At 39.5% G+C, this 23,913-nt stretch overlaps 1 protein-coding gene across 3 annotated transcripts in view; it reads left to right on the forward strand.

Annotated features, from left to right (window-relative positions):
• Positions 1 to 684: 684 nt before the first annotated feature.
• LHFPL3 (LHFPL tetraspan subfamily member 3) overlaps positions 685 to 23,913 on the forward strand; it is a 533,932-nt gene continuing 510,703 nt past the window's right edge. For all 3 annotated transcript variants that reach the window (XM_060304791.1, XM_060304792.1, XM_060304790.1), the window contains exon 1: positions 685 to 1,126. In XM_060304791.1, the coding sequence (XP_060160774.1) occupies positions 685 to 1,126 (442 nt within the window). The remainder of the gene's footprint in view (positions 1,127 to 23,913) is intronic.

Below are 23,913 nucleotides of genomic sequence, written 5' to 3' on the forward strand. Positions count from 1 at the left end.
CTTCACCTGCCGCGCTGCCCCTCGCGCGTCTGCAAAGATGCAGAGGTCGAAGCACATTGCCGTGCGGTGCTTGAAACGCTCTCAGAACGAGCCTCCGGCGCCCGGCCACTAACACCAAACGGGATCCTGGGATCGCCTCTAGGATCCCTGTGGGTGCTCCCGCCTCCTCCTGAGGTCCCCCCTCCCCAACTCTAGGCTTGCGTCCCCGGCCCACGCCCGCCACTTGAGGGTCGTCCCCCGGTCGCTGAGGTCCTACGCGCCGCTGGGCTCGCGGCGTGAAGGGAGGCGGAAGGCGGGAACCGAGGGGGGGCGCCCGAGGTCGCGCGCCACGCAGCCCAGCGCGGGATTTGCCGCCTTCAGCTGCAGCAGCTGCAGCGGCGGCGGCGGCGGCGGGAAGAGGGGCGGAGGGCGGTGAGGAGGGCTGCAGCCCGGACCAGGAGGGAGGGAGGGGGGCCGGGAGGCTGTGCCAGGCGAGCCGGAGGGGTGCTCGGCGCTCCCCCGCCCTCCTTCCGGGAGCGAGGATGCAGACTCTGGAACTGGCGCTGCTGGGCTGAGGCGGAGGCAGGGGAGTTGAAGCGCGCGCGGCTCGGTGAGTGTGTCTCCTGAGCGCGGAGAGGCGGGGGGAGGCGGAGGACGAGGACGAGGAGGAGGAGGAGGAGGAGGAGGAGGAGGAGGAGGGGGAGAATGCCCGGAGCTGCCGCCGCTGCCGCCGCCGCCGCCGCGATGCTCCCGGCTCAGGAGGCTGCCAAGCTGTACCACACCAACTATGTGCGGAACTCGCGGGCCATCGGCGTGCTGTGGGCCATCTTCACCATCTGCTTTGCCATCGTCAACGTGGTGTGCTTCATCCAGCCCTACTGGATCGGCGACGGCGTGGACACCCCGCAAGCCGGCTATTTCGGGCTCTTCCACTACTGCATCGGCAACGGCTTCTCTCGGGAGCTGACCTGCAGGGGCAGCTTCACGGACTTCTCCACGCTGCCCTCGGGAGCCTTCAAAGCCGCCTCCTTCTTTATCGGCCTCTCCATGATGCTCATCATCGCCTGCATCATTTGCTTTACCCTCTTCTTCTTCTGCAACACGGCTACGGTGTACAAGATCTGTGCCTGGATGCAGCTCACCTCCGGTGAGTGCGCGCTCACCTCCGCGGAGGCGGGGGGACTCGGGGCGCTCGAGCCGGGGAGGGACGGGAGTGGGAGGGACTGGGAGGCCGTGCGCTCCGCTGGGGGCCGAGCAACTTGAATCCGCTCTGGCGGGAGCCCTTGGAGGCCGGAATCCCCGGGGTTCCCCAGCCTCGACACCAGCGCCTCGTCCCGGGGCTTTCGAGAACCTCCAAAGTGTGGGGCACGCCGCCCAGAGGGACGCGGTGGAGGCAGGGCGGTTGCTGGGCCGAGTCCCCTACGAACTAGAGATGGGGAGAAGAAGCGGGGGCTCAGGGCGCGAGCTGAGGGACTAAACGGGAGCTGGCAGCGAGGCGAAAAGCGGATTTGGAGTGATTGTAGTGCAGGGAGGGTCAGCCTGCTCTGTGGCTCTCTGGGACGGTTTCAGTCACCGCTTCTTGAGGGTGGTTGAGAGCTGGAGTGAAGTTGCTTGTCCCGGGAAGTTATAAAATTTTTATCGTCCATTTGGAGGTGAAGAAATTCGAATTCCGTTTTGGGTTTTACCCTTTTAAGAAAAAATGTAGCTAAGAATATTCCTTCGCAATTCCCCAATGTCACGTCTTCAGTTTGCTTCCTTGTCAGAGCAAAGGTCCTTCCATTTCATCTTTAAACAGAGAAATCTTGAGGGAATCAAGATTTCTCAAGATCTCAGGTTTGGGGAAGTGGCTTTAGGAAGATGGGCAGAGAGGAAAGCTTGTTTCATTGGTGTTTCTGATCACTCTTTGCCTGTGGATGATAGATGGTTGCTAGCTGGAGAATATGAGAGTACTTTTTCTGAGCATCAAAGTTACTTTTAACCCAGAAAGGATGGGGGTGCATTTCCTGGTGGCTTTGGAGAATCCTGAAACAAAACTGACTCCTTTCCCTACCTCCCGTGATCCCGATTCCCTTTCTGCTAGTCACCTTGGGTGCCCTGCCTTCTAAAGGCAGACTCCATCCTCCAACACTTGACACCCTCCTGTTTTTGTTTTGATTTTATGGATGGTCTGGTTGTGAAGGGATATAGGATGTCTCAGGCAGCCACATTCTCATGTGTATTTTGTTTTATTTTGTAGTTCTCTTTCTTAAAGGTGTTACCTTCAAGATTTTGTAGTTTTTCCTATGCTTGGGAAGGTTTTCTGGGGAGTAGGGCTTTGATCCCTGAGTTTACCAGAATGTTGCAGGACGATTAAGTCCTGAAGGGGGCCGGACAAGAGCATTAAGTTCATGATCTTATACTGCTAGTTTACTGTAGGAGAAGCTTGTGGGAGAATGAACTTGTTTGGAAGTATTTGCTTTGTATTAAGTATGCCTCAGCTGGTTTTGATTTGCCATATACCGTGAACATGTGCACATGAGAGGCAAGAAATGTACACCAGTAGAGAACACACCCCCCAGAAAATATACCATTATTCTTCTGAAATATGAGTTTTCTGCTTTTCCTTCTGTCCTTCCACCCCCAGCTTCTTGAAGCACCCTCCCCCATTTTTATATATAATGTTGTCTTTTATGGCCATTTCAAGAGCAGACTAACTTTGAGATTTGGAATAAATTCATATATTATTGTTGTTCTTGGCACTTAGATCTGGTTTGACTTTGAAGATAGCAGGACGTTGAGGATGCAGATGCTTTAGAAAAAAAGAATTGACCCTGCACAGCTAATTTTAATTTTTCTAAGTTAAATGACCTATTTAGACTGGTGATTCAAATTAGATTCTTTTTCAAAGGCCTGAAAGTAATTTGCAGGTGATTTCTCAACATGTTATAAGATATTTTATTTTTGTGAGATTTTGTGCTCTAAACCAAAGTTGTTGTTGTTTTAAAAAGGAAAGAAAACTATCTTTGGTAAAAAATTACCATTTTGAAGTTAATACAAACTGCAACTATTACAATGTTTTTTTCTTTCCTCTTCCTGGAATAGAGCACACAAAAATCATTTATTCTGCAGTAGTGAAATATGATGTCATGTTTTCATAAATTTGACATCAGTATACTGTCCTATTTCCCATATACCAATGTAAAATGTAATGATAGCCTTTGTACTGATGAAGATATAAGGACATTTACTTCATTTTCGGAGAAGTCCAGATGCCTAAGTCTCTGGCGTACTTTAAAAATCTTTATTTTCAATTTATTTGGTATTTTATTTCTAGGTAAACCACAGAAGGACATAATCTTATTTATTACTGAAGTATATTAATTAAAAAAGAATTGATTATGAATCAAAGTCAATTATATTAAGAGTTAAAGTCAGTTTTATTCACAGATGTTTTTAAAGGATGGGATAAAGAAGGTATATCTGAAGAAAGTCTTGTTTAACGTGCTTTTAAGGTGTTTAAAGTCTCATGACACTAACAGTAAATTTAACATAATGTATTGTAAGTTACTGTCAAAGTTTAGTTTCTAACCTTTAGGCTATTTCTTTTTAATGTTAAGAAGGCTTCTCATAATTTAAGTGTACCTAGGCCTCTCAAGTGTAATTTTCTAACTATTAAGATGAGACTTAATGTGCCGTTTGCTTGAGACTGTTTAACCTTCATTAGAAGTCAAATGATTAAGTTGTGTATTTAGTTATCTAAGCATTTTACTAAACCTCGTATATCAGAGCCAGGTGGAATATCCCATATGAAATGATACACTAAGATGATGAAGCAGGAGACTTTCTTGTGGCAATACAACATCAAGAATTATTCTTTTTATGATTCTGAACAATGAACTAGAAAAAGTACTTTATTTATTGGACCTGAAAATGATGTTGCTTTCTACCTAGATGTGCAAAGCGCACATAATTAATGGTGCTATTATGAACACCTGCCCTCTCCGCGCTCTCCCCTCTGAATCATTAACCTCAGTGGAGTGAAACTACAGAATCAGGAGCTAATATGTCACACTTCTTCCAGATGTAATCCTATACTTAGGGACTATGCCAAACATAAAGACTGAAGACAGAAAAATAATGTATAAAATAAATAATAACAATTAGAGATGCAAAATTTCCCCAATTCACAGAGAGACAACTTCTTGAGAATAGAGATGTTTCTTCTTTCTGTATGATTTCTCTACTAATAAGAAAGAGGTAGATCTGTACTTGTCAAGCAGGGCAATAAAGTACAGATTTTTTTTTTTTTTTAAATCAGGATGGCAAGGGGCTTTTGTCTTTCTGGGAGCTTGACTCTCTGCTTTCATGTATTTGTTTTCAAATCAGTATTTCAGTCTGTTTCCAAGTCTATTAATAGCCAAGATTCATAAAGGTGGGGTTTTGTTTGTTTTACTATCAACCATGTCTTAAAATTTTTTTCAGAGACGCAAGTTTTACCCATTATAGGCCAATGAAATCTTTTATTTTTTTAATAAGCTAACACATTAAGGCAGAATTTAAGGGTTTTAGACATCCACCACAGACTTTTTGGTGGAAAACTGCAGATGAGGAGGTACTTGGTTTCATCTGTGAATAAGGGGCACCGGATCCAGTTAGATTTCCATATTTGGTAGGGATAAGATAGGAGGAGGGGGTTGCATTCACCAGATCCCTATCCCTGGTCATTCTGAGTGTACCAACAGGAAGGGCCACCAAGATGGCGAGGCTCTGTGGCAAGGGTTAAGGGCTGAATTGCTTAGTTACCTTCCCCAGCCTCCCAGCCTTAGTTTTCCCCAGCTCTTTTTAATCAGCTTGTTTTCTTAAATTTTATACCTTTGTCATTTAGTTGAGATGAGAGTCACCTGAGGTAATTACTGCATTTCTTAGCCTGCAGGAAGAGCCTTGGCAATGTTGTACCATTCTCTCAGGGCACCTTGCTCTTTTCTTATATATCTTATCAGCATTTGAGATTACAAATGTGTTTGTTTGTTTATTTGTTTAATGTCTGTCTTTTCCAGTATACTGAAAGTTCTTTAAATCCATGTCTGTTTTTCATATAGCATAGAGGTCAAGATCATGGACACTGGAGTAAAAAGATGTGGGTTTGAACCCTGGCTCTGCTACTCATTGACTGTATGACCTAGGGAATTAATTTCTCTGTACTTCAGTTGCTCATCTGCAGAGTGAGCATATAATTGTACCTACCTCAGGAGATTAGTGCAAGGATTAAATAAGCCAAGGTATACAGGAGAACAGTGTCTGGCACAGAGTAGGCAAGCAGTATAGTTGTGTTAGGTAGGGTTACTGTTCTTATGTTATTATTACTACTGTATCTTGGCACACAGTAGTACGTATATGTCTGGCACATAATAGGTGTTCATTTTTATTGAGTTAATGAATAAAAAAATGATTAATGGCATGAAGAATGAAAAGAGAAGGAAGTGATTTAAAATGTCCCACATGCCATGTTGAGAAGTGAATACCATATACTTTGAAAGCCATGATGCTCATCTTTCTCATTGGTTTGTGGCATCAGCAGTAATTGCACTTAAGGAATTCTTCCAAAATTCTTTGATGGCAGTGGTTGTGACTTGACAGCCTAATTTATGATGAGCTTATTCCCAAATGGAGGGTTTTTCTGATGCATAGGTAATGATCTTTATTACAATGCTAGGATATAATTAATTATATCTTAGGATTCAGCAAAATTTCCCTTACCTTTTAGTTTCTCATGGAAAAAAAATCATGTTATTCAAAATGGAGGTTTTATGTAAGGATCAAAAGGTCAGGCCTTTCTTTCATAATAGAGGGGACTCCTGTTCCAGGTTGGGTTTCCTTGCACGCCTATAGGAGCAATCTGGACAGGAGAAGAGGATATGTCTTCCAGGTTTTCCTTTCTTCTTTCTGGGCGTCAGAGCAGATGTGCTCTTCTTGGACATGCAGGCTGGCTCAGATGGGTGGCCCAGCATGTGCAGAGCTCTGATGGGGAACTCTGAAAAGAGGACAAGGTCTGGATTTACTCAAGTTCAGGACCATCATCACCAGTTCTTTATCTGGGTGGTGCTGAGCATGTGAGAAAGTGAGGTCTTGCCTCTAGGAGCTGCTAATCCATCCTAAGTTCAGAGTTATGGAATGGCCCTGAAGAGGGTTTTTTCCTCTGCCAGTGCATTTCAAATACTCCCCCAGATTGCAGAGAAGAATGTGTACTCCCAGGGAAGGCAGTTTTCATTTTCTTACAACACATTTCACTTATAAGAATTTTCGATTTACCAAGCCAAACTTACAAGAAAATGATTTGAAATGAGAATTTAGAAACTGTTTTTTTTTTTTTTTTTTGCTTTTATGTAGTATGACAAGGACTATGACAATGAAGAGATGTTGGAAAACATATTAATGTGAATATCAAATGATTTTTATAACAGTGAGATTTTAAGTGAACATTTGTGAAAAATAACAGACCCCGTATAGCCCATAGGTATATTATTAGGTGGTTTATTTTCTTGGTGTGAGGCTTCACATTTAACGGCTTTTTTCCATTGTAAAAATGTTAAAAAGGTGCTTATATGCATTTATAGATAATATATATATACACATACATACATAACCAGAATATGGTATCAGGTGCTTAACATGAAAATGATTATTTAGTGATTGGTGCTTCTGTTTGGTGTGATGATATCATGCAGTAAAGAGAATCCAGGTGGCCAGGCCAGTATGTTACATTTTATGTACATACCTTAGAAATCTTAAAAGTGAGTAAAATTTTATATGAAAAATACCCAAAAAATAAAAAACCCCAAACCCAGCAGAGCATACAGCTGTTGTTGCTGCATGTGGCTCAATGCCCTTCTGCATGTGGTGTGAGGAGATAAACTATGGGAGAGGAGTAGAGAGAACTTCAGATCGCACTGGCATGAAGCAAAGAACACTCCAGGAGAATTCTAATTTGGGGGCTTCATAGCATGATAACTGGGAGAGTTTTAAAGTGCAATTTCCATAATATATTTGAACTTTGGGGGTCAGCACCAACTTTAATTAATGTGATTTTTCCTTATAATGAGTCAAGTGGAGTTTTTATTTGATATGAGGAAAGACCAAGGTGCTGACCTTTATTCTTAATAATAACAAGAAGATATTAATAATGACAGAAAGCTAAGAGGCTAAGAGGCTGGTTCACATAGCAAATAGTAGGTAAGTTATTTGATGATTTAAACATAAAGCTGTTATGAAAAGTCATTAGGGCCTTTTGAGGAAGGAAAGAAACAACACCCTCCTCCCCCAGCATCCTAAATGTTTACATAACTAATATCATGCAGCTCTCAAATTATAATTACGATTCTGTGACGCCTGTACTGCACAAGGTCACAGCGCCATCCATAGTTAAATTGTCCTAACTGCAATCTTGAGCACATTTCTCATTGCTTCTGCTAGAATAAAACAGAAGAATGAGTAGCTTGCAAGAGGAAGATAAATAATTTTTTGATCAATATAGACATGAACCATATCTAATTACTATTGAGCAGGGTGAAAAAAGAAAGCAAACTTTTTTGAAATGGAGTTGCTGGCATGGAATTGCCAGAATGGGTCTCTCGTGCCTGGATTCTGATATCATTCCTAATGAAACCAGGTCTGCAGTAGTGTAGGGACTGTCTGTGTGTCCTTAATAGGAGAAAAGATCCTAAATGATAGGCTGTGTGAAGTTAGTCTAATTGCATGAAATTTTGAGATTATGACTTATCAATGAAAGGGCTAGTGGAAGAGTAGTGAAAGGTAGCGAAATGAATAATAAATAGTTGTAGATCAGAAAAGAGGCCTTAGCTCAAAGGCAGACATGCAGAACTTAACTAATCAGAAAAGTTTCACACTAGAAAATGATGGCAAACAGGAGCTTGAAGGGAACTCAACTTTGGCTTTAGTACAGAATGCATCATAGCCCCGTTTACTTAAGTGTCTGGAAACTCCTGCGGTGGGGTGCTTTGTATGGCCTTTTTTTGGTTTCAATGAAGATCAAGAGTGAGGTTGTAAAAATCAGAGTGGGAAATGTGTATCATCATTGACAGGAGGCTCAGTATTTGAAACACAGGCAAATAGATCCAGATGTGAAGAATGACAGGGACATAGAAGTGTGACAGCAAAAATAAATGAAGTATGAATAGAGAAGACATGAAGAAATTCAAGGTTGAAAAGCCTGTGAAATTTGATAACATCAAAAGCCCGTTGAATTTGATATCATCAATGGCTTAAAAATGTATTGACACAGGATAAGCAGAGAGCTGGAATATGCATTACAGTGCAAAGCTGTGTGCAAATCCCAATTGTCAAGAAAGAAAAATTATGGATCCACCCCCCTGTAGGAAGTTGCAGTAGATTCTAAAATCAAGCTATACAAAGAGAGAGATGATAGAGGTTCTTGTATGGCAGATGCAAACATAGAGGATTAAATAAGTCAACCTAAGAAAGAAAAGGTCATTGTAAAATTTGATAAATAGCATTCCTCCAGTTTCTCTTTGAAATTCCAGTTCCAGATTGTGAAGCTAAATTGATTTCTATAATGCCTTTACAGTGAGCATTTAGGGTAAATATATTTGCGGAGCATTTTAAGAACATATATAGTTATAAGCTAGATTAATTGAATTTATCTAAATTTCAGATGATTAATAACCAGCAATATTGTGGTCTGTGTAATGCTACATATTATTTAACTGAATGTCCATGTTTTAACCAGTTGACTGGACCAGATGTAGTACTGACTAGTTGGCATTTTTAAAAAACCTTCATAGAGAAAGAATTGCTGTACTGTAGCATTTTACAAACCATGGTTGGTGACCCTTTGATAGGTCATGATATCAGTTTAGTAGATAATGATCAGCGTTAAAGCTTGGATTAAAAAAGAATACAAAATGTGAATGCAATGCAGATAATAAGGGTTTTGTGAAAACTTTATTTCCTAAAATATTTACATATGTGTATGTGGACTAGATTGCAATGTATTGCTTACTATGGGCTGTATTCAAAATGTGTGAAAGATACTATTCCAGAGAAAAGATGATGTAGTATGAATTTAGAAAAATAATTACCTCTTGTTTGGAAAACTGTGAAAGTTTGCACCAATTCATAGGTAATTTTGCATTAAAGGGTAGATTAGGTTTTTACCTATACTTAATCTAAACAATTTGAGACATTTTTCTTATCTCACTTCCATTAATGACTTAATGCTAATGTACCCCAATTAAATTGTGGGTTGAATGAAAATAAGAATTATTTTTTCTAGATGTGATTTGATTGACCATTTATGTGAAAAAAAATGACATGGTCATAAAGCAACAATCTGTCTAAGCAAACATTTAAATAAGTATGATTAACCCAGTGCCAAGTGAATATAGACTCACAGGCTTTTAGAAGTTGGAGGGATATTAAAAATTATTTAGCAGTCTCCTCGTTTCCTCGATAAAGAAATAATAATGGTAAATACTATTAAGCAACTACCATTTGCAAAAACCTTAGTATGTTTAGTTTGTATATTTAACCTTCACAACAAACCTACAAGGTTAGAATTATTATATACATTTGCATATGAAGAAGTTGAGGCTTAAAAAATTGTTCAAGGTCACAGAGCCAGTAAATGATTTGAACCAAAATCAGACTCTCCCCGGTCTGACAGAATATTTTGCGTCTGAGGCTGAGAGAAATTGTCTTGCCAAAATTACACCTTGATAGAGTTGAAACTAACACATCTGATTCCCAGTGCAGTGCCTTTTCTATCACTTTCTTTTTCCTCCTAACTTAAATGTGCATTTGCAACATTTTGTATCAACATGAAAGGAAGGATCTGGTATTTACAGGGAAGATATCTACATGTTTATCAGGCTTCCCTCTTCAAGCATACTTAGGTGTGATGAGGTACTCCTTGTCCTATCCTTCTCATTTTCATAAGCTAGAGCCTGAGTGGTTCTTTACCCACCTTGTCCCCTTGGTTATATCTCAGATCTCCTTGCTGTTATTCTTAGAGTGTGAATTCCTGTAGGAATGTCCACATTACTGGCTCTGTGTCATCCATTTCTGCCCTGCGTCAAATGTAGAAACATTCTTAATAGGTTTGCTTATTGATGGCAATGGTGAAGGTGGTGATGGTAGACAGGATCACCAGGTCACAGACACAGTTCCAGAAAGGGTAAAAATAGACTTGGGCAGCTTTTGGAGGCATTAGGGAAATGGGTGTAGATTTACATCATGACTTGGCTGCTTATTGGCTGAATGATTTTGGCCAAGTCGTCTAACTACTCTTGACTTTCCATTTTCTTGATGTCATTTTTCTAAAGTTAACATAATTGTATTTTGGATACGTAAAAAGAGGCTGTAGGTTATGGACATTAAAAACATATCATCTGCTAACCAAGTGTTGCTGTGCCTTTATCAATAAAGTGAATATTAGGAAAACCGTCAAAGACAGGGTGAAATTAAAGGAGGAAGCAAGTAGGGAACAATTATAGACAGATATCTAGAGTTAGATTTCTCAGTATAATGAGACTTTAAATAAAAACACCGGGACTTCCCTGGTGGTGCACTGTGGTTAAGAATCCGCCTGCCAATGCAGAGGACACGGGTTCGATCCCTGGTCCGGGAAGATCCCACATGCTGTGGAGCAACTAAGCCCGTGTCCCACTACTACTGAGCCTGCACTCTAGAGCCCAAGAGCCACGACTACTGAGCCCACATGCCACAACTACTGAAGCCTGCACGCCTAGAGCCTGTCCTCCGCAACAAGAGAAGCCGCTGCAATGAGAAGCCCACGCACTGCAACGAAGAGTAGCCCCCGCTCGCCGCGACTAGAGAAAGCCAGCATGCAACAACGAAGGTCCAACACAGCCCAAAATAAATGAATTAAAAATAAATAAATAAAAACACCTATGTTCTTAGGATTATTGAATTAATGCATGTAAAACACTTAAAACTGGACCTGGCACACAATAAGCACTCAATAAACGTTAGCTATGATTGGCATTGTTGTTGTTATTACTACTACTAAAGAGAGCAGGGCTGGAGAAGTGGTTAGTATTCAGAAAATTTAGTAGACAGAACAATTGGACTCACAATACACAACTTAAAGAAGGATAATTTCATTTCACAACCTGTATATGCCAGACCTACCTCATTCTGAGGATCAAGAAAGATAATGGCTGTGAAAGCCTTTTAGAAACTGCAGTGTTATATAAATGCTATTGTGATTCTTAGAATAAATTTTGTACAGTTACTAAGAAAACACCATATTCAGTTAAGAGTTTAATTTTGTGTTGACAGGGTCTAGCTCTTCCATTTTATTTGTCTACAGCAGTGACTCAAAAGTAACAAGAATATATTTTGGAGATAATGTTGAAATATTTAATAAGTTCAACTGAACTAACCTGAAAAAAGAAGCCATGTTTTAAAGGCAATGTGGACAAGACAATCTTCTGATTGTGTCAAGACCTAAGCACTTAGGCATTCTTGTTAAGTTCCCCCCCACTGACAGAGAAATATCAGGTATTACCCTCTTCACAAAAGAAAAATTGAATATTCTCTATCTCTAATAACACCATGTAACAGGAACAAATCAGAAGAAGCATTTTATTCTGTGTTATTTTACAGGTAACTGTAATATATTGAAAATTAGGTTTCTCAATATGTGAATCTGTGAATCTTTTTCCTCCTAAAGAAAATAGTGATTTAAGATTCTCAGATTTATACTCAAATGAAGATTGTGTTGCTCTGTTTTTCATTAGCATGTTAATTCCTTGTATTTCTTTAGCTTTTCTAAAGAAGGCTTTAAAAAAGCTCAACATTGTTTCTTATTAATAGTCTCCTTTCAGAGTCATGTACCAAAATGTTCATTGCAGCTCTATTTACAATAGCCAGGAGATGGAGACAACCTAAGTGTCCATCATCGGATGAATGGATAAAGAAGATGCGGCACACGTATACAATGGAATATTACTCAGCCATTAGAAGAAGCGAAATTGAGCTATTTGTAATGAGGTGGATGGACCTAGAGTCTGTCATACAGAGTGAAGTAAGTCAGAAAGAGAAAGACAAATACCGTATGCTAACACATATTTATGGAATTTAATTAAAAAAAACTCATGAAGAACCTAGGAATAAAGACACAGACCTACTAGAGAATGGACTTGAGGATATGGGGAGGGGGAAGGGTAAGCTGAGACAAAGTGAGAGAGTGGCATGGACATATATACACTACCAAACATAAAATAGATAGCTAGTGGGAAGCAGCCGCATAGCACAGGGAGATCAGCTCGGTACTTTGTGACCACCTAGAGGGGTGGGAAGGGGAGGATGGGAGGGAAGGAGATGTAAGAGGGAAGAGATATGGGAACATATGTATATGTATAACTGATTCACTTTGTTATAAAGCAGAAACTAACACACCATTGTAAAGCAATTATCCTCCAATAAAGATGTAAAAAAAAAAGTCTCCTTTCAGGTTTAAAGTCATCAGCTTATTGTAAAATGAGAATATCCATTTGTTATGACTGCATCTATGACTATGACCCAAACTGCTGGATTGAATAATGAACAAATGAACATTCTCTGTTCTACATAGTATCAAGATCCCTTTGGTGGTGAATATCCAGAGCTGAGGTTGACAAGAGAAATTATTAAATAAGCATTCTGGATCAGACCATTTGCTTCTAGAGATGCTGGTGAAGAGATGCTGGTGAGCACTGCTGGGCAGCCTCCCAACTGCATCCTGCAGAGGATGGTGAATAGCTCTGCTCTTGCAGACCTCTCAGTCTGTTGGAAAGGGCTCTCTAGCAAGATGAGCTGGGATGGGGAAATGGGCCAGGATCTGTCCAGCTCTGGTTCAGTTTCCTGAAGACCCCTCCATGCACTGCAAGATGGGCTCTAGAGGGAGCTCCAGCCCTGTCATCTTCTCAGAACTTTCCTTTTTATAGGGTCAGGTCCAGAGTCATTTTCCCCCTGACACTATGTGTAAGATAGCATTTTAGAGCTTGGAGGGCGGAGGATAAAATATGAAGGCTGAAAAAGAATAGGCATTCATCCAAAATGCAAGCAGTAGACGGGAACACTCATTTACCTATGAGGAAAAAGCCAGCTCCTCCTGGACTTTTTTGCAGTCCTTTGCCTTGATATAAATTCTTTGAAATTACTCTCTATAACTTATCTGACTTGTTAAGAAGCTGTTGTGACTTTCCACTGACCTACTCTTTTTAGAGGACTCATTGGGATGGTCTTTCTCCCCTCTGAACATTTTGGCTCTGGTTTCTCAGCTTGAAGATGGACACTTTGGAATAACTTGGACATCCCCGGAGAATTGGCAGGTCACTGGAGACCTGCTAATAGTAGGTTACTGTAGAATTCAAAAGAAGTTGAGGCATACAGAACTGCAGGATTCTAAATAGCTGTTTGATCTTGGTGGTCATGAATGATGCATTATGGTTGCAGGTTGCATCTCTGTGTTACTGAACCAAACTTGGGTCCACTCACCCACTCGAAGTAAAGCCAATCTGCTGACACCAGGTTGTGGTGAAGGAAAGTGCAGTGCTAACTGTAGGACGCCAAGCAAGGAGTTCAGGACAGCTACTGCTCAAAACACCTGAACTCCCTGACGGGTTACAGTAAAGTATTTTTACAGGCAAGGTGAGGGAGGGGTGTGCATGTGATCAGCTCATGCACAATTCTCTGATTGGCTGATGGTGAGGACAGGGTGGTGTCACAGGTTAACTTTATCAATCCTTAGGCGCCAGTAGGGCTGGGGGCTATGTGCTCATGATCATCAAGTAGTTAATTTCTTCCATTTGGCGGTGGTTTTAGCTCTGTAAAACAACTCAGGAAATGTGCATCAGATATTATCTAGGTACTTCAGAGAGGAGCTACTGCAGAGGATATGGGGGAGGGGTCTGTCCTGGGAGGATTCCATAGGGTTCTGCTTGGTTACATCTGCAGCAGCCTGAGCATGTTTTGAAATTAAAAAAAAAAAAAATGTAGAATTGGAAATACCATTTCTTGGGAAACTTTAGGGACTTTGCAGAATTTAAAAATAATGTTTACAATAACTTAGAACATGGACCCCAGCCATAAGCAAGTAATGCTTCACATGATCAGAATGAAAAACTGGGCACCTAATTTCGTTACTAGTGCCTACTTACATATTCCAGTCTCCATTTCCTTAAACACAACAGTAACAAAAAAGAGAATGAATGAGTGCCTGCTATATTCACACATACCTTTCTCCACTGGAAGCCACTCAAAGAACACACAAATTCCATTCTTTTCTTTTTTTCTTTAAAAAAAAAATGGAACCTGAACTCAGTCTGGTTTCTATTTTGTCTTTTTGGGAACCAGTACAGAAAGTTCTTTAGAGGAAAACTTTCAAAAAGCACACTTCCCTGCTCAATATCAAGCCTTTTTTTTCCATCTCGTGCTCAGAAAACATTCTTTTTAATCCTCCTCAGAGTTCCCCCTCGTTAGCGCCAACGTTCCACTCTGCCTCCAGTGCCCTCTAAAGTGTCTGTGCCTGAACAGACCAAGCAGAAAATCTGGAACTGTCTGGATATTGTGGTTCAATAGAGCACACTAAACATTGCTGTGGGGTCTCTTAGAATTTTGGGGCTGAATTTAACGTGCATGGAACAAAGGGGAAGAATTCTGCAATCAATGTGAGTTCATTTGATGAAGGCTGTTCCTTTCCTTTGTGTACTGTTAAAGAATTGATTTTTTTACAAAAGGTTTCTAAAAGACCAACCTAAAGATGCGGGAGGTGGTCCCTTTACACTGAAGTTTTAATTGTGATAGATTTACTCAGGAAATAGAATGTCTCATATATAATTTTTTCTCTCTAAGTCTCACTGGGATGTGAGCAGTTCATTTGGAATTTATTCCCAAATGTGTTAAACTATGACGTAAGTTTAGTGTAGAAATATGACGTATATGAAGGCAAGCATGAACTTGTACAATGGAAGATAAGGTGATTTAAATTTCTATTGTAGTTACAATGTTATTTAGACTAGCCATCATTCTGGATTTGTTTAACATTTGCAGAATGAATCATTGTTTCAGTTCATCTGCAAACATGTTATGAATAATATGTTTTATATTGTGTGTATGTGCCTGTGTGTGTTTGTGTATAGAGTTTAAAAACAATAATGAGCATTTGTGTATCTGCTATCCACTTTCCTGGTTATAACCACCCAGAGGTAGCCACTTCTCTGAGTTTTGTGTTATTACCCTACATTCCTTATAGTTATATCACTAACGTATATATTCTTGAGTAACATGTTGTTTAATTTTTGTCTTTTTCTGTTTTTAAAGGAAATGTTTTTAATATTTCACTATTTACCATGACATATACTGTAGATTTTTTTTGCAAATACTATTTATTAGGTTAAGGAAGTTCTCTTGTATTCCTACATTGATAAGGAGTTTTTAGATTGTGAATATATATTGAAATTTATTGAATGAATTTTCTGTAGCTATTGAGGTAATCAAATGACTTCCAACTAGTATATATTGATGAGATGAATTACAATACTGGATTTTCTGATTTGAAATATTGCATTTTTTAAAACAAAGCCAACTTTCACATACATTGTGAGACTCAGCAGTCTCTAATATTTTATTTATTATTTTAAAAGTATTTTCATGAGTAAGGCTTTTGTTTTTTTGCATTGTCATACTGTCATTATCTAGTTTGGGTATCAGAGTTATGTAAAATTCATAAAAGTATTTGAGAAGTCTCTTTCTTTTCTTTGAAAGAATTTGTGAACCATTGGAATTACCCGTTCCTTAAATGTTTAATAGAATTACCTTGTAAAAGCGTCTGGGCCTGGTGTTTCCTTGAGGAAGATTTTAAACTACTGATTACATTTCTTTAATTGTTATAGAATCATTCAGGTGTTTCATTTCATCTTCAGTCAGTTTTTAAAGATATATTTTTCTAAGAATTTGTCCATTTCATCTACCCTGTCAAATTTACTGGCATAAAGTTGTTCATTCTATACTCTTAAAATCGTTGGAGTTGTTCATTGACATCCTATTTTCTTTAGATAAATTTTGCCAAAAGTTTGTCAGATTTATTAGTCTTTTTATTTATTTATTTTTAATTTTTTAAATTAGTCTTTTTAAAAGAACCAACTTTGTTGTTCTTCTCCATTACATTCCTCTGTTCTATAGCATTGTTTTGTTTTTGGTTTTTTTTGCGATACGCGGGCCTCTCACTGTTGTGGCCTCTCCCGTTGCGGAGCACAGGCTCCGGACGCACAGGCCCAGTGGCCATGGCTCACGGGCCCAGCCGCTCCGCGGCATGTGAGATCTTCCCGGACCGGGGCATGAACCTGTGTCCCCTGCATCAGCAGGCGGACTCTCAACCACTGCGTCACCAGGGAACCCCTATAGCATTAAGTTTTATTTTTTATTTCATTTCTTCTGTTTTCTTTGGGCGTATTCTTTTGTTCTTTTTCTAACTTCTTAGTTGGTTACCGAGCTCATTGATTTTTAGCTGCTACAAACTTACAGAAAAAATGGCTTATCCATAATGAGACTTTTGAAGAGATCGTCTTTAAAAGTTTTTATTAGGAATTGCATGCAACCATCTCAAGTATGACATAAAATGAAAAAATATATACATTCATGAAAGAAAGTTCGAGTTACTTTGAAAATATTTACAAATATTCTAATGGCAGGTTTATACAAATTCATTATATTTAATATTGGATATATATTCAATATATTTAATACTTTATAATTTATTTTTCTTATATAAAGTAAATATAATGAATGTTTTTGCAAAGTTACATATATGCTCCCAAATACTCTCCCATTTATTCTAGCAATTGATATTATAATAATTTCATTTTTGATGTGTATCATAGTATGAAAAACATGAGAAAAAACCCTCACCCACTAAGGGTCAGTTGATGCCACCAAGGTCATTGTTAGCTTTGGTGTTCAGTTTCTTCTCTGAAATTTTTCTTATCTGTATGGATTTCTCTTACTTTACTATTGCTAAGCCATGCACATTAAAAATATTTTTGAAATTTTATCCAGCATTTTTAGGTATTCTATTTGGGATATTTTGTGGGGGTGCGGAGGGACATTTGATCTGCCATGTTGCCCAAAATGTAAATCCTATGGATAATATTTAGTTGACATTGCTTAGTTCTATGACCACGTAGAACTAAACTTCAAAGTTCCCAGTCAGCCAATTTATGCCATTGCTAAAAGGGGTAGATGATTGGAGAAGTGTAGATTGATGCATGCAAACCAGTTTTAATTTCTGAACCCACTGCTCGAGACTCATGAATCTCCTGTGGCAAATTAGCATCATATTTTTCTAAGATGAGCTATATATTAGGAGCAAAGAACTGAAGGTCTCCACTTCCAATGACATATGCATGTAATGTAGATTTCTCTTAGTTTTTTTTTTTGACCCGAATTTTACTTTTTTTATTAGAATTAAAATCTTAAGGTGTGGTATTTTAGTTTCTCTTTGTGTTTTTTTTCTTTTGGTTTGTTTGTTTTTTCTCTTAGTTTTAATATAAAAGTACCAAATTAAATAACAGAAATACTGTGATTGAGTTTTTAGTTTTTCTTTTATTCTTTCATTTATTCATTTATCCTTCCTTATTGTGTGCCTGTTATGTATACTAGAGACGATATGAAGACTAAAATGCTTTCTAATATTAAGGATCTCTTTGTGATTGGTTTTCTTCTCAGGATTGGAAAGAATATTTTATTACTAAGAAGAAAAACATGGAGGCAGCTCTGTCATACTAGATGAGTGCATAAGCTCTGAAACCAGAATACCTGGGTTTGTGTGGTGGCTGCTTCATTTACAAGGTCATTGTATGACCTTGGACAAATTCTTTAGCCTATCTATGCCTCAGTTTCCTCATCTGTAAAATGAGGTTAAAAATAGTACCTTTCTGGGCTTCCCTGGTGGCGCAGTGGTTGAGAGTCCGCCTGCCGATGCAGGGGACACGGGTTCGTGCCCCGGTCCGGGAAGATCCCACATGCCGCAGAGCTGCTGGGCTCGTGAGCCATGGCCTCTGGGCCTGCACGTCCAGAGCCTGTGCTCCGCAACGGGAGAGGCCACAACAATGAGAGGCCCACGTACCACACACACACACAAAAAGTACCTAAGACACTCATAAATGTTAGATATTAGTATCACCATTATGATGGCTGTGTCATCATCATCACTCTAGAAAGGCAGTCCCAGAAGAAACAAAAAGAAGTGTAAAGAGCACAGTAGATTGCTGTTCTATAAAACTCCCACATGACCTCAAAATTTTATTTCTCTTTTAATCTAGAAAAGGAATCTTGTACATTTTGAAGCTGTCAATTCATTGCTACTCCATTTTTTGTTGGGTAAGCTTAGCCCTTTCCATTCTAGGCCTTTGTGAGGATTTTATGATAGTGAGAGGAGAACAAAGAAAGATGTGGAACTTCCCTCAAGTGGATGCCCTTTTAGCCCTCTTTTTGGGTTTGAAGATTGGGATCTGTAGAATGACATCATGAGGGCTCGGACAGGAAGTGTAGCAGTTAGCAATTTATCTCCTTGCGCCCTTCTTACTGGGAGCCTCCCGAGGACAGGGATCATGGCTGTTTTATTCACCACTGCATTTAGTGCCTAGGATGCTTGTTGTTTTAAGTTTGCTTTACCTTCCAGTGCATTAAACGTATGCCACAGTACAAAGTTGTATCCTAGGAATTGATCTAAAGACAATTTCACAGCTCTTTTTAGAGAAGGGGTCAACATAGGGATTTCCCCACAGAGTCAGTGCAACTAGAGATCCTACCACTTCTGTATGATTTAAGCTCTCCTTAAGAAAACAGGTCCTATTTTTTTTTCACGTTTCAAAACAATGAACTATGAACCGAACTTGATTATGCTTTACTATCTTGTGTGTAGGAATATGGAATGACACATTCTAAATGGCTCACCTTGACCAGAGAAATTTGGCACTGAACAAATAGATGTTTTATTAAAATCAGATATGTGGGCCCTATGCTTTGTGATTTTTGACCTTTAACACAAAGAATGAAAATGTTACAGAACCAAGTAAACATTAACATATGTGAGTATAAACCTTGTTTTTAAACAGACTGTTTTCCAAAAGAAATTCTTTTAGTTCTCAGCCTTCAAGGTAATGACCATAAAATCTGAGAGTAGAGCAAGATGGGATGATCTAGAAGACAAAGGAGGAAGACAGAAGAGAGCAATACAGTTCAAGGAGCTAGACAGATGGGTCTGTCATGTGACAGAGGCAGGAGTAATCTTCTGTGGTCTCTGCCATCCCTGCTTCAGTTACGGACGTTTATATAATGGTAGCAAGAGGAGAGCTGATCGGGTAAAGTCTAATCAGGGAGCAAAATAATCTTTCTTAATCCTCCTCTGCCCCATCCTCCTGCTCTTCTTTTCAAATTTGGCTTGACATTCAAATTCTCTGGGAAGGAAGAAAAGCATGAGTATATAAAAAAAATAAAACCTGTAGAGGTAGGGAAAGAACATTTTATTTGGAGGCTCACAAAAATACACAATACTGAAAAATTAATTCAAGCCTCCTTCAAAATACAATAACATGTTTGCTGCTTCCTAGGGCAATAATAAAATGGTGTCATAAGCTATCCTTCATAATCCTGTTTTTCTATAAAATAATTTTTTTACCTTTTCATTGTTATGAGTTCTTAGAAGACATCTAAATAAACCCTCAGAAATAAGAAAGATGTGTAGAATCTTGGGTGTAAAGTAGAGATGGGAAACTGGAGAAAATTGTTGGGAAATGAACTGTTCTCAACGATAAACCCCAGACATACAAGGGAGCCCTTTCATGATATTGCTCAGTTACATTGTTCACAAGGATTATTTAAGAAGATGCTCATTGTCTTTGATTTTGAAATGACTTTGTGATGTCTGGCTGCTATGGTAACTGCTCTTTTATTAAAGAGTAACATTTACAGTCAATTAAAATTGTCAACTTGTTGGCATGCGATTCTCGATTTCCCTTACATTTACCCTATTTTCTGACTTATCACATATTTGATATAATCTTACTTTCTGGAAATGCCTAAGTTTCCCTTTGTTTATTTATATGTTAGATTAATATTGCTGTTATGTCTCAATAAGGATTCAGTGTTACTGCAAAGCCAGCTCCTTTTGCCTGCAATAGTACCACTTACTGAGAGCTCACTATGTACCAGGTACTGTTTTAGGGTACTGCATTTTGCCTGATTTAATTCTCACAAAATCCTGTGGGTGCTGCTACTGCTGTCATTGTTATTATTATTACCATTTCACTAATGAGGAAATGGAGGCACAGAGAGATTAATAAATCGTGTCTAGGATTATACAACTAGAACTGTGCTGTCCAATACAGTAACCTCTAGTTACATGCAGCTAGTTAAATTTAAATTAAACTAAATAAAAAATTCAGTTCCTCAGTCACACTAGCCACACTCGAAGTGCTCAGTAGGTCCACGTGGCTTGTGTCTACTCTATTGGACAGTGTAGAACAGAAGATTCCTATCATGGCAGAAAGTTCTGTTGGGCAGTGCTGTCGTGAAGCCAGGCTTGAAGCCAGGTGGTTTGCTTCCAGGGTCCACACTCAGAACTGCACTGAACTATCTTATTTTCCCCCTTCCAGTAACAATCAAGGGACTGGTACCAAGAGTCTATGTGTTGATGTTAACCTAAAGGATAAAGGGAAGACTCATGACTAAAGATGGAATGGGACATTTATTCATTCATTCCACAAATATTTATAGAGCCCCTGAGGAGTGACAGATATTGTTCTAGATGCTGTTGATGGTGCAGCAGTGAACCAGACAGATGGATTCTCTGACCTCACAGAGCTTACATTCTGCTGGGGGCAGACAGACACACACAACTAAATATATAATATATCAAATGCAATAAGTGCTGTGGAGAAAGCAAAGCATGGTAAGAATGATGATGGGGAGTGCTGATGAAAAGTCTTTCTGATGAGACCCTATTTAAGAAGAGACCTAGGAGAAAGAAGACATAGAGAGGTGGGAGAGGAGCAAGCCAGGCAGTGGGAGTAGCAGTGCAAGGGCCCTGAGGCAGAGATCAGTGGGTTCAGTTAACCTGTTCAGTGCCACATAAGATGGCAGGCATCCACAGAAATTCCTTCTCTTCCCTGTTGTCATATCTCATCTCTTCAGCCTTTCTCACCCTTGGTGTGATGTCATCTTTCTTTCCCAGTTTCTGTACATTTTCCTTTGAGCCAGATATTATTGATTTTATAGTTTGCAGACTTTGCAACACAAAGCAAATCTTGACACCCCTCTATGATTAACCTTGTCTCAATGGGATTACAGGATCATATTTGTTGGAAAAGTCTTTTGGCTTTTCTTGGCCCCCTCCCGCCAATAAATATAGACAAGCCTACCAGATCAGAAGTTACTATATGTAAAGCCAGGCTGATAAAATACTTCTTAGAAGAAAATTAATGGGGGGGGAGGAATAAATTAGGAGTTTGGGATTAACATATATACGCTACTATATATAAAATAGATAATCAACAAGGACCTACTATATAGCACGGGGGACTCTACTTAATATTCTGTAATAACATATGTAAAAAGAATCTGGAAAAGAATAGATATATGTATTTATAACTGAATCACTTTGCTGTACATCTGAAGCTAACACAACATTGTAAATCAACTATACGCCAATATAAAATAAAAATTAAATTAAAAAAAATTAAGATGAAAAGAAACTAAATCATAGTCTAAAATTTTACTCCTGGAATCAACAGACTTATGATTTTAATTGTTAATTGTTAATAGTTTCATCAAACATAGAAAATGAATCCCAAGTCTCTGAGTAAATTTAAATTTTTTAAGACAGCCACCTTGACACCCCCTAAGGATACATTCAGCTTCTCATTTGCCAAGTATTTGGAAAGCTTTAATTCGTAAGGCAGTTCCTAGGATTTCCTGAGCACCCTCCCTTCCTGACTATGGCACTGTTCCTTACATCCTGTAAGTCCAAGTCCATGCTTTCCTTTTCTCTAAGATCTAGTACAACTGGATGACTACTCCCCTTTCTTCTTATTTGTGAGGACAAAGTAAGTTGATGAATTAATATAAAGTATTACTTTTATATTTGTATTCCAAGCAATCTACATGTAAGTTACTTTTACATGTAAAATTCTTTGAATACTACCAAGTACATGCTAATAGCTGTTATCATTATTACCCCTAATAGTCTATTCCCTTTCTCTGCTTTGTTTAAGCAGGTCTTGTCTCTAGCATACTACCCTTTCTTGCTGTAGCCCACCCATGTCTTCCATCCTGCCCCTGTACCCGACAACTCATACACGGAACATGTCTCCTTTGGTGAGCACTGATTCTCCTCCTAATTCTCCTCATCTATCCTGCACGTTTCAGGAGTTCCTATACCCTGAAAACCCTTTTAATATCCTGTACTAGGGCACTGTTGAGATTTCACCTGTTTATAACCTAAAGGGAAGGCCTCAAGGCAGAAGACAATAAGCCTGTTTCTCCAGAGGTGGAGCTTTCTCCAATCTTTACCCTCAGTGTAGGGGGGATCATGTGGGCCCCAAACCAGGACTCCAGCCACAAGTCTGGGTCCAGTGAGTGTGGGCAGGATCCAGGTAGAACCAGCCACATGCTCCTGGCTAATCTTCCAGTAACAGTTGGGGTTCCCAACCCCATTTAAAAACAATCTAAAAAAGCTTGAAAGTTGGCAGCTGAGAGGAGGTGAGTCTCCAACTGCACTGGATAGGCGCCTGATTTCCGTGGGGTGCCTGTGAGGGCTACGCAGAAAGGCTGTGTTTCCTCTTCTGTTCTGGATGCCTCACAGAGGCTTGGAAGGGGTTGAAATGTACTGATTTCTGTTTGCAGTGGATTTGTGAGGAAGCACTAAAAGCTCTGAGGAGTTCAGGAGAACAGTTTATATTACATATGTATGTAATATATATATAATTTATATATGGGTATATATGCACATCTATCACACTGTCACACTATGGGCCACTCTGTGAGGAAGGGTAAGATAGATATGCAGCAGGAGACAGTGTTGGAGGAATTCACCTTTTAAAGCTACCTGAGCTTATAGGCAGCGGCACTGAAGAGGGGGTAAATTAGGGTGCGCCGTGCTGCCAGAGATGTTCGATGAGACTAAATGAGGAACATAATATGTGGGAGGGATCACAGTTTTCTCAGAACTTCTGTCATTGAATCACATTAGTTTTTTTTTTTTAACATCTTTATTGGAGTATAATTGCTTTACAATAGTGTGTTACTTTCTGCTTTATAACAAAGTGAATCAGCTATAGTTCTTTTTATCTATGTTTCCTCAGGCCTTAGTTTGGGTCTGTGTCTCTGATAGATACAGTGATAAATTATTCATTTGTACAGTATATACGCAGAGAGAGAAGATTCTGGATGGAAGAAGTATTGGCAGAGTGAGAGTAATTCCTGTAAGATAAAGGATAATCCTTTCAAACTACCTAAAATCTGAATTATGTCACCTTATTTTCTTTCTCAATGCCTGGTTAGCCTGGAGTTAAGCTGTGAGCATCAGTGCCTAATAGAGCAGGAGCATGTGCTTCAAAGGGTGCGCAGAACCTGTATAAACTCCCAGTGATAATCGTTGTGGCCATTTAAGGAGCCCTGGGATATAATGACGCTGTGCTGGGTGCTTTATATGTGGCACCCTGACTTTTCTTAACAGTCCTTCAAGATAGATTTTGTTATTTGCTGATGATGTCCCTGAAGCTCAGAGAGGTTATGCCCCTTGTCCACAGCCACCGTGGTAAGTGCAAAAGCAAGGCTTGATTCTGTCTCTCTTCTTTGATATATTTTTTCTAGTTACTCCCTTTTTTCCTCATTTCCCCCTCCCATTGCCTTCCT

Source organism: Globicephala melas, chromosome 9, assembly GCF_963455315.2.
Source record: "Globicephala melas chromosome 9, mGloMel1.2, whole genome shotgun sequence".
Taxonomy (NCBI): domain Eukaryota; kingdom Metazoa; phylum Chordata; class Mammalia; order Artiodactyla; family Delphinidae; genus Globicephala; species Globicephala melas.